We start from the raw sequence: 12,419 nt of genomic DNA, 5'->3' as shown, positions 1-12,419 counted from the left end.
GTCCCCACAGCCTAATTCTTCCCCTAACCCCTGTACCTGCTGCCTAAACCTAATCCTCCCACCCCTGCCCTGCATCCTAAACCTAAGTTCCCCCTTCTATGTGTCTAGTCCTAAACCTCCCAAATACTGCCTAACCCCTGTACCTCACCACCTAAACCTTACTCTCCCTCCCTGCAGCCTAACTCAAATTTTCCCCCACCTGCAGCCTAACCATAACCTTCCCCACCCACAGGCTAACCCTTAGTGCCCCCCTAGTGCCTAAACATAACACCCGCTTCCTCAACCCGACTCTAACCCGCCCCAGTATACTTACGTTCGGCATCCCGGTAGTCGGCATCCTAATTAATGTTAAGATTCTGGTGCCGGGATGCCGGCATTGGTATGTTCAACGCCAGGATGCTGAACACTTCCCGGGGAATTCAATTAGGTGCCAGGAGGATTAGCCTGGTGAATCCATGTGGCACTTGCAGTTTATTGCGGCAAGCACTTTTTTGCTCCTCCTCTCCCTGCCCAGCATCTGTCCCCCTCTGACTGCCCATTGTCTGTCCCCCATCCCTCTCTGCCGAGGATCTGTCCCCCTCTTTCTGGCCATTATCTGTCCCCCAATCCCTCTCTGTCCAGCACCTGTCCCCACCTTCCCAGCATCTGTCTCCTCCCAACCCTCTGCCCCCTCTCCTCATATCTGCACCACTCTCTCTCCTCACATATCGGACCACAACTCTCTCTCCACACATATCGGACCACCCTCTCCCTGCCCAGCATCTATCATCCCCTCCCTGCCCAGCATCTATCCCCCTCTCCCTGCCCACCATCTGTTCCCCTCTCCTTGCCCCCTCTCTGACCATATTTCCCCCCTTCTCTCTGTCAGGGGATCTCAGTGCGTACAGTGCCTGCAACCCATGGCAATGAGCATGAGAACCCTCGGCAAGGAGCATATAGGTAAAGAAATAGAATTAATATATTTGGGGGGGGTTAGGGGCGCCGGAAACTTTTTTTGGCAGGGGGGCGCAAAATTTCTAGTTACGCCCCTGCCCTCTTGGATATTCTTTTTTGAATCTACTTACCCTACTCCCAGGGAGCACCTCCACAACCTTATAACAAATTATTTAGCCATTTTGTTGTACGGAGCATGCCTTCATACCTCATGACAAATTAATCCTGTGCCCCAGGCCCATCTCCCTCTTTCCCTCCTTTCCCCATACCATTACCATACCCCTACTATCCAAGTGGGCATGGAGTTGGATATAAACCTGTGGCGAGCGTAGCGAGCCACCGAGCCCGAAGCGTGGCGAGCGAACGGTATTCTACGCTTCCGCGCTTCGGGCTCGGTGGCTCGCTATGCTCGCCACAGGTTTATATCCAGCTCCAGGCCCACTTGGATAGTAGGGGTATGAAAAGGACCACTTTTCCCATTGAATTCCATGTTAAAATGGACTCAGTCCATTTTAACATTGAATCCTATGGATAAATCGGGTCCATCGCATCGCATCGCATCCGATATGGTCGGATGCGATGCGATGGACACGATTTCAAAATCGGCAGCCCAGTTAGTACATAAGTACCATATATATATATATATATATATATATATATATATATATATATATATATATATATATATATATATATACTCCCGGCGGCGGCACTCAGAATAAATAAGACACCACAGACTATGGGTTTTGAGCCGACGTTTCAAGGCCGTCTGGCCTTTTTATCAAGGTGCAAAGATATATATATATATATATATATATATATATATATAAACAAAAGATTAGCTGTGGTGCGCTGACACCTACAGTCAATTTAACCCTTTGCTGGGTTCTTCTGAGTTGATTGTCCCACACTCAGGTGTTGGTACACTTATCCTTAGTTATGGACAGCAGCTCCCCAATGCAGATGCCCGATCCCAGGGCACAAGAGCAAACAGTCTGGAACAAAAGAGCATAAGAGGCACCTATGGTGTAGTACCTTTTTAATTTTTTTAAAAGACAAATAAACAATCCGTTTAAAATAAGTAGAGCGTCCGTACCAGACAGTTCGTCAGGTGTGGACTTAATACCACATGGTTCAAAACAATAGCCCACTGGCACATCAGCTACAAGAGTTAGCCCGCCGTCAGCAGATGGATTTACAGACTCACGGAACCTCTCAGCGCGGCACACCACAGTGTCCAGCAGTGTCGGTGCTTGCACGGGTCCCGGCGGCTTCTCCCTAGCCCGGTCAGTGGGGATAGTATATATATATATATATATATATTAGATAGTCTATATATATATATATATATATATATATATATATATATATATATTAGAAAAAGCACTCCCTCGGTCTTCCACTTGAATAAATAACCAGCCAGACACACTGAATGGAAGGTGCTAACGTTTCGGGGTTTGACCCCCTTTATCAAAGCAAAAAAACGTGCATAAAAGCAGAAGGTATACAAGCTTACCTATATAGTGAAATAAGGGGTCCTCCCATCACGGATGTACGCCATGCATTGGCCGCCCGCAGCCTGAGCCGCCGAGCTGTCCCGGTCCGGAAGCCGGCTCCTGTCAGCTCTACGTCACTTCCGTCCTCTCGTGCTGTCCGGCCAGCTCTTGCTGGGATTGGTCCACCACATGCAGCGCGTCCCGTTGCTAGGGAACCCTGTGAAGCAACACAACGTGAGATGACAGTAAAAGTGTGACACGAAAAATATATCCTAACTATAGTAGGAAGGGGTACCTGATCTTTAAATTGTTTTTATTCCATTTCACTATCAACATACACCACCAATGGACTTATAGACTTATATACAGCAGCACAGGACACAGGACAGCACCACTGCACCTATATATATGGCCACACAGGGTGTATATATATATATATATACTGTGTATATATATATATATATATATATATATATATATATATATATATGCAAGAGTGCCGCACTGCTCGGGACTCGTCTCCTTTTCAATAAATCAATAGGCTGTAGCCATTAGTTTGCAACGTTTCGGGAACTTTTATTATCCCGTCCTCAGGCTAGGTATATGTTACCTAGCCTGAGGACGGGATAATAAAAGTTCCCGAAACGTCGCAAACTAATGGCTACAGCCTATTGATTTATTGAAAAGGAGACAAGTCCCGAGCAGTGCGGCACTCTTGCCTACATATATGAAATATAATTGCCGGCACCCGGGCGGATGCTGTGGTGGGGAGTGTGCCAGCAGATCGTGTAATATATATATATATATATATATATATATATCAGACCGGACACCCATGGACTGATACAGCAGAGCAGACAGGGCACCCCGGAGTAAGAGTAAGATCACTTACTGTTTGTGTTAAGTATGTATATTAATTCTAAAAGAGTAGGTATTATTTAACGGTATTATTCCACCTTCTAAAAATCCTTTTACAGTAATATTATGTATTCCTGTGCATAAAGCACGCAATTAGTTCATAAAAGGAATTATGTTAAATAACTTTATAAAAAGAGTTATTAATTACTGTACAACACATTTCGTGAATTTAAAAAGTAAGACTATAGATTACATTTAGTTTGTCACCTGGCACCTCTCCAACATCAACATACTTGGAAAACTATGTGTGTGTGCAAAACTCTGGAGGAAATACCCCCTGTCAATGCATCCATTAATAAAACTGCTCTTAGCAAACATGGCAAATCAATTTAACAGCTTTGGTCTCTAAACAAGGCAAATACACATCTAGCAGTAGGCAAAGGGGGCTTCTTTGAATCTTTGGCTTTCTTTTGTACAAAGAAAAAGTGAAAGCTATATTACTGCTTTTGCAAAGGGATCATATACTACATTAGCTTAGGGAATCTGCTGTGTCCAATGAGGGATTGCTGTACTCCCCCTTTTTCCTGGCACAGTTTCAGTTCTCCAAGGGAAAAAAAAACTTGCGGTATCTTGCTCCTTGCCTGCAGCTTAAAGACTCTGTAGAATTCTTTCCTCTCTGTCTGTCTCTATGCTTCCTTTACGTCTACAGGACTTATTTTCAGATCCATGATGGTTTCATTCTATGTTCTTTGGCTATTTCCCCTGAATGTCTACCTGGCCAGTGGATATGAAGGTAGGGTTGCCTGAATTGTGTTCATTGAGTCGCAGAGTGGTCTGTGAGTATATAATAGATGATTGTCAATGTTTGAGATTGTTATCCTAAATCTAAAGTCAATAAGTTTGTGTTATAGATCATTCGTCTTGTGAGAGCACTTAAATGTGTATTTCATTGATACATGAGAATGATCTGGATTTATTTCATGAGCTAAAAATGTAAAACTATCATGTATTATCTGATTGCATCACTAGTTGTACTTTAGGTATATTTTGTAGTACTGTGTGTGTTGTCACACTTTGTGTAATGGTCAGGCATTCCAGCATGTGTCAGTACTGCGCTCATATTTTACACATTTGTGGATGTTTGCCACTAATATCAGTAAAATGAGGAGGCTTTTAACCCTTTGAGTGCCGACATCTCTGTGAGAGATGCGAAAAATATTGGGTAAAAATGCCACATTTGTTATATGAATCAAAAAGAAAAATGTTGTGTAAAAGAAGATTATATTTCCTATAAAAGGTAAACATTACAGGACATTATGATGAAGGTTTGCTTGGCAATTTTCGCACCTATTTTGACAAATTTACTTGGCACTCAAAGGATTAAGCAGCCCCAGGCAGCCTTCCCCAGTTGGAAGTGGATTACAAATTCCATAGTGGCTTGTCAGGGTCTGGAAGGTGGTAGTGGGGCATGCTGGGACTTGTAGTTTCATTACATATAAAAAGTAGCAGGGTATCTAAGACCAATTAACAGTTATTTTAGAGTTGTTATTTAAGAAAGAAGTAATTAATTTAGTAAATCTCAACAATTGTTTGTGAATGCTAACTGGCAACTTCTAAAATGCCCTATTGCATTCTCACACACATGGCCATCCAATCCGAACTCCTGAAACTGTTGGTGATGTCACATGCAGTCTCTTGAATTTTCTAGATGTGACCCTTAGCAAGTATGCACTAAACAACAGCTATTATTATGTTTGTTGTTGTTGATTTCATTGCTGCATTTTTTTGTTTAGAATAGCCTCCGGTGTAAGAGGATACAGTATAGTAGTACCTCTATACTGTGCCCTTATTGCAACTATTTACATACACAACATATAGGGTGGGATGTACTAAGGTAAAAATACAATAAAAACCCTGTTTTTTTCATGGCATTTATGAAAGTACTAAAGGCCAACGTTGTGGCTCTGATGAGGCGGGGTAACAGCAGATATAGCTGGAATTACCCTTTAAAAGCCTATGGGCTACTTTCTGCATCGCTGTGTGAGGGATCCGATTGGATCTCTCCCTGCATGCCCCATGGCCACCTGCGCCACTCTGCACATGTGCAGAGGGACTCCCAGGTCATAGTACAGATGAGTTTCCGGGTGATCCACCCTCCGACGGGCCAACATATTGTGCCGTCCTTATATACTGTATGATGCAGTGGTACAATGGCGCTTGTACCATGTCCTGTCGCATTACGCAGCATGGCATCATTTACTATATCTTCTGACTGACATGCAGAACAGCCAATCAGAAGATATTGCACAATCAGATGTACACATTGGCCCTTATTCTGATCGGCTTGGTCCCCCACGTGTTCACACAGGGGACCAATGTTGTGCAGGTACCTTCGGAGACTTAGCAAGGGGTGTACCCACGTAAACACTGTAGGCGCCTAGGAAACCGCTGGGTATCCCCATGCAAATGCAGGCGGGGGAACTGCCCATCCAGTTCCCGGACCAAGACATCGCAATTCTAAGTCAGCCGAGATTGACTTACAGTAGATTTGTGTGCACTGATTTCGGGCCCGCACCCGAAATCCGCAGTGCAGGGCGGGAATATTCGCTGGGCGGCGGGGACGAGCATTTAGCTTTTGGGTCCGACTCGATGCTCACAGGACAGCATATCAGATCAGATGGGATGTTTACACATGCAATTTGGTCCCATTTATCGACACGATCTGTCTGAATCGGGTAGAATTGGACCAAATCGCAATAGTGTATGGGGCATACTTTCCTACTTTTGAAAACTAGTCTCAGGGAGGTTATAGTTGGTAATAGAATTTTGCACAGTGCCCCATTGATGGGGCGTGTCATACTCCACCCAATGGGCCTGGCTAGTTCCATATATGGAGAGATTGTGAAAAGAGATTGTAAATGTGGAACCTAGAAGCGTGGGTGTGGACTGCTACATCTGAGAGGATTGAATTATATCAAAATGTAGATGAGCCCCAAAGCAGTTAGTAAGAGCTACTATACAAGTGATTCAATGTAAATGTATCTGTCTCTCATTCCTTTTTCCCAAAAAAATGTAATTGCTTAATGTGGGCTAGGTGAAATGTGGCAGATTGCTAGACTGATGAGGGAGAGAGGGAGAGTGCTGCTATTTCAGGGAGTTTCCTGCAAAATGCAGGAGGGTAGGCAACTATGGTATGGGGGCCTTAAATGTTAGAAGCCAATGACCAACACACGATGCGTTATCATACAAGCGTACATTTTTTCTTATTGTGATTTACTAGTTTGTGCTGTGTCATGTATGATTCATGATCTGTGGAAGTCTAGCAGTATTTTTTTTTTGTGAGTTTCCTTTGCATTTGCTCATATCAAAGACAAATCACAGAAAAACCTGACTACACTGCTATAGACCATCGGCCCAACCAATAACACAGAGACACCAATAGAAACATCAAAGAAGTTCAACACCTGCCCTCTGCATTAAGTTCAACAAGGATTTCTCTCTGAGTCATCCTTCATTTTTTTGATAATCGATCTAGTATCGCTCAGAACACTCAGCACATCTCCCCATGTGTAGGCCCCTTAACAGTGGAACATTGGATCACTGTAAATCTGGGTACACATTGGCCAATAATATGAATGATTTAGCAGATTTTGAAAGGCCAGAACGTCAAAATCTTTATATCATCTAGTGTGTATTCATTTTGTTGCTTTCATTGCGCTGATGATGCGTCATCACCATCATCCTCCATTGCGACTGTATGTGCAATGTTAATTTAAACTTAATAGGGTATAATTAGTGTTTAACAGCTGGACATTTATTACAAATTTTTAATGTTTAGAGCGCATGTTCTCAAAGTCGGTCGTCAGGACCCCACACAGGGCATGTTCTCCTCAGAATCACAAGTGAAAAAATTAGCTCCACCTGTGCATCTTTTAAAATGTGTCAGTGAGTAATTAGTGCACCTGTTGGGTTACCTGGAAAACGTGAACTGTGTGGGGTCCGGAGGACCGAGGTTGAGAAACACTGGCTTAGAGGAACGCACTTGTTAAAAATTAGCATTGGTGGTGGGAAGGTGTTGCTGCTAGATCTGACACATGAAAGTAGAACCCAACCTAATGGCCCCTTATCGCACAAAAACACATGAGATCAGAAATACTGTAAGTTGCCGATCCCATGTGTTATTGCAGGTCTGGCAGCTGCTTATCATGGATTTTGCTTCACATTGCTTGAGGCATGAAAAGTAGAATATCTGATTAGTGCAGATATCGGGGAATGTGGACGTTGGCATCAGGGCTAATAGTATTGTCCCCAGCAATCCCATCAGCAGCAGTAAAGTGCAGTTGCTAATACAGTAGCTTACCCTGCTATATATGCTGTACAATGGTGATTTTACAAATACTGTACTGCAACCACTAAATCTACACAGCTGTACAAAATGGTCTAATGGTGTAATTCACGTGGTAACTCTCTCAGATGCTTTTGTAATAGATTTAAGCTTCTAAAGGGTCAAAAAGTGGACAATAGAGAAGTTACCATAGCAACCAATCGGCTTCTACTTCTATTTTATAGGATGTACTTAATAAATATTAACTAGAAGGGTTATTGGTTGCTATATGTGACTTCTCTACTTGCCCACACTTTAGTATCTTTGATACAGCTTTTCTTTACACTGAGAGTAATGGCATCGAGGCTTGGATCTACTGCCTGATTATTCTTGTTGCCATCTCTATTTTTTCTATTGTGATGTCCGTTACTGCCTTGGTGACAGCAGTTGCTGTCCACATGTGAAACAACTATTTTGGCATGAGACAAAAGAAAACTGTGGGTTGTATATAGCTACTCCAAACTAGCAGCCTTACATACAGATCTGTACTCTGACAGAGCAAACTCCTCTAGAACCAGTGGCAGGGCAAAGCTCCATTATGATAAATGGTGATAAATGGTCATGACTGTCATAGCTTGCTGTGGTAAGATTTCTAGTGACTGGTTCATGTTTCATGTCTTTACCTTGTGCTCTCTCTCCTCACATCAGAGGTAGCTGCGTACAAATGCCTGCTTTATTATGCTGCTTCTAACAGTGTTAGGAAGCAGGGCCAGAAAACACTACTATTATTATTATTATTATTATCATTATCATCATATGTCCCAATGGGCACAGCATCTATTCACTGGGAGAGAGGGACAGGGGACATGGCCAGCACCCCATAGAGCCTTGGCCATGCTCCCACAGCGGCAACAATGGTGGCGTATCGTCATGGGAAGTACCATGATTCTAGACCATGCCCCCTAACTGCAAGACCACGCCCCCTTATTTGGAAAATGCGCCTTTGACATGCGCACTTGTGCCTCTTCAGGTTAATGGTAAGTTGGGAGGTATGTTGTTATTATTATTTTCTTATATAGTGTAGCATATTTATTTGCACTTCACAATAGGAAATAAGGTAATAGAAAAAAATGGGTAATAACAGAAAGATGCCCAGCACGCAAGCTTACTGTTATTGGGAAATAGCCAGTGATACAGAAGGATAGGTGTGATCTATTTCATAATGGTCCAGCCAGATTGCAGAGTTTCATGGTGGGCTCTATATGAGATATAGGAGGATGTCAGATTGAAGAAAGAGAGACCCTGCGGGACTCGGGAGAGTCCTGTTTGAAGACCTTGGGTGGAATGTAATAGGGGTGAGAATCAGAAAGGTGAGAGATTTCCTGAGAGTTTTACAAATGTTTAAAACGCTGCAATCATTTACACTGCAAAACTATTTTGATTTTGCCATGTATTTGATTGCTGCTTTAATTCTGATTCTCACAACTTATTACACTCCCCCCCCCCCCCAATCTCCCATCATCCCGCTTTATAAATCATATCTGTGATTGGTACTTGTGTAGTTTTCGGTGCCAGCATGGCCCTGTGTCTGAGTCACCTCGCGGGGCTCGCCCGCGCTACGGCCTCGGTGGCTTGCTACGCTCGCCACGCTATCTAAAACCAACTCCATGCCAACGTGGATAGTGGGAGTATGAACTATCCACGATGGCTTGGGGTTAATTTAGTTTATTTTAGAAAGTTTGGCGAGCGCAGAACCCGGAAGTAGCGCGTGGCCATGATGGCGCCGTGAAACTACACAAGCACCCTATGATTTTTTGGGGGGGGAATTTTTACTACAGTCAGGGTACATTTCTGGGTAATTAGCTGCAGTCACTAGTATGACTTCAGTCTGAACTTCTCAGCCTCTGTTGTCGACTCTCAGCAAGACCTTGTGGGACCCCCGGTAGTAGAAAATAAAGCTTGTGATTTGTGTCTTCTTGTCTCAACTGCTAGTGTGTGTGGAATGTTTTAATAGTAATCTTTAGTTAAACAAATAAAAAAAGGAATACAAAAAAAGTTTTAAATCCATTTTTTACCGAGAGATGATAAATAAAGTAAGTAAAGTCACACAAGGTCAAATTGTATTTGGAATTTATAGTTTAGGCATCATGTTTACCACCAGCGGCGTAACTATACCTCATAGCACCCAAGAAAAAAACAAAAAAACAGTTGTTTGCTAAAAATTGTTATACGCGTGTACAGATGTGTCCACTCTCTGCGTTTCTGGCAATTGGGGATGTGCGAACGTCTCACACGCTCATGCATCCCATTGCTGAGAATTCTGGTGGATGGTGCAGTATGGCGCACCGGGAGCCGCTCTGATAAGAGCGGCTCCATTTTTATTTATACAGTACACCCACACCCACACATACAGTGTGTATACATATATATGTAAAGCTGGCTTTGGATTCCTTAATCTAGAATCACGAGGCGCCACTCTCCGGATTTTATGAAAAAAAAAAAATTAAATCACAACATGTAAAACAATAGTGGACAAAAACTCAGGTCATGGCTGTCAACAGTTTCGGGGAGCAATCCCCTTCATCAGGACGACCAACAGGGTCATCACCACTCACCCTGTTGGTCGTCCCGATGAAGGGGATTGCTCCCCGAAACTGTTGACAGCCATGACCTGAGTTTTTGTCCACTATTGTTTTACATGTTGTGATTTAATATATTTTTTTCACAAAATCCAGAGAGTGCCGCCTCGTGATTCTAGATTAAGGAATCCAAAGAAAGCTTTATTAACCTCTCAGGAAGGCACCCCGGTGGCCGCACCGTTCATCCAGAGTTCCAGACCACTCCACCGCTATATATATATATATATATATATATGTATATATATAGCAGTGGCCCATTAGCTCGAAGACTAGATTTTTATAATGTAATCAATTATAGTATATACAATAACACAAAGGCACAGTTATTTGTAAGTATAAAGCAGTTCATGTGTCCTGTAACAGCGTGTATATATATATATATATATATATATATATATATATATACGCAATATATATATATATATACGCAATATATATATATATATATATATATATATATATATATATATATATAGGTCAAAGACCATTCATGACAGCAGCTAATTCAGGAGCAATGCCACACAGGGTGTGGGTAACTTAGACATGCAGGTGGAAGTCCTTGTCAGTACTTATCTCCCTTCACCTCTGGCACTAGCACCATCTCTGGAGTTGGACACCCTGCCCACCTGATGACCCTAGCTCTAGTGGCTATCTCCATCCCAGTCACATCCTAATCATACTGGCCCAACAGTGGCAACTACCTTCCAATGCTCACACTGCTACCCAATCCCATGCTCCTCGCCGACCCCTGCACTATCCGGGGCAGAGGTGGTGGCAGATGCGTAGAAGGCTAGAAGCACAACCAGATTGATTCGGTAAATACTGTCATGATGTCCAGCAGCTGGCAATTGCCATTGCTGGGGGCCCAGAGCTTGGGCCCCACTTGATTCACCTCTGTTATCATGCATAATGTACTGAGTGAGAAGAAAATAGATATCACAGCGAATAGTGGAGCATAACACAGCCCCTCAACAGCACACCACGCTTTGCACAGTGCAATCTATTAACACCTATAATCTCCCTGTAACAAGTATGCCTATACTAAATGTAAGCTCATATGGAAAGGGTCATTTTTACCTTCTCTTTCATGTACTTGTGTGCAATTTGTTTGTGTCATGTTCTGATCCATGAGTGCCCAAACACAATAGCAATCTAGCACTTAACAAAATAAAAAGGTTACACATCACTGCAGTAGTAAGGCCCCATTAGCCACAGTCCAGCTTCATTACGTTTAGAGAAGACTTCTCCTAATAGTTCCCCATATGTGTCATTTTATAAGTCTTGGCCGACTAACACAAATGTGATACCACTGAAAGCTCTCCTGAAGACTCGTACATACACAGGGTGATTTTTCCCTAGCCTACATGCTGAGCGATGCTGGCTAGGGAAATTGCTTTTGAGCTTCCCGGTGGCTAGATTGCTCATAAACACGTAGCGATGTGTGTATGGGCGATCTGTGCTAACCAGTGTTCTGGTTAGCACAAGCAGGTAATTTGACTAGACCTTGACTACATGTAGTCAAGATCTGAGCTGGCAAAAGCGATGGGTGGGGCTGCGCATCACCATTGCTATGGGCCATACACTCGTAGTGCTTAATTTCTAAGCGATCCAGTGAGATCGCTTGGTAAATGTGTTACATACTGTACTTGCCTACTTTTGAAAACTAGCTTCAGGGAGATTATAGTTGGTAGTAGAATTTTGCACAGCGCCCCATTGAGGGGGGCGTGTCATGCTCCACCCAAAGGGTGATTCTAGTTCCATATATGGAAAGATTGTGAAAATACATTTTGAACGTGGCACTTAGACGCATGGGTGTGTACTGCTACATCTGAGAGGAATCTTTTTAAATGGCTTATATCCAAATTTAGATGAGACCCAAAGCAGTTAGTAAGAGCTACAATACTTGGTAAAGTGCTGAGAAATGGTGTTGATGATTTAATGTAAATGTATCTGTCTCCAGGGCCGGCGCCACCACTAGGCAGCTTTAGGCATTTTCCTAGGGCGCCGGCCACTTTGGGGCGGTAGTTGGGAGCAGGGACCCCCCCACGATGGAGGTGAGTGGCTGTCACTCCTCTCCCACACCCCGAGCAACTCGGTGGCGGCCACCGCATCGCCCCCCTGCAGATGGACAGCTGGCGCAGGCTGACACCAGCATCTCTCCCAGTGGAG

General features: G+C 43.4%; 1 protein-coding gene across 3 annotated transcripts in view; it reads left to right on the top strand.

Moving 5' to 3' along the window:
- SRPX (sushi repeat containing protein X-linked) overlaps positions 1-12,419 on the top strand; it is an 86,941-nt gene that overhangs the window by 24,015 nt on the left and 50,507 nt on the right. For 2 of the 3 annotated variants that reach the window (XM_083172609.1, XM_083172606.1), the window contains exon 1: positions 3,902-4,080. The exons of the other annotated variant lie outside the window; for it this stretch is intronic. In XM_083172609.1, the coding sequence (XP_083028735.1) occupies positions 4,014-4,080 (67 nt within the window). In that variant the 5' untranslated portion in view covers positions 3,902-4,013. Of the gene's footprint in view, positions 1-3,901; positions 4,081-12,419 lie in introns of those variants that run through there. 3 annotated transcript variants of the gene reach the window in all.

The sequence above is a fragment of the Crinia signifera genome, chromosome 2 (genome assembly GCF_055691185.1).
Source record: "Crinia signifera chromosome 2, ASM5569118v1, whole genome shotgun sequence".
NCBI lineage: Eukaryota > Metazoa > Chordata > Amphibia > Anura > Myobatrachidae > Crinia > Crinia signifera.
This window is presented reverse-complemented; position numbering and strand designations above follow the sequence as displayed.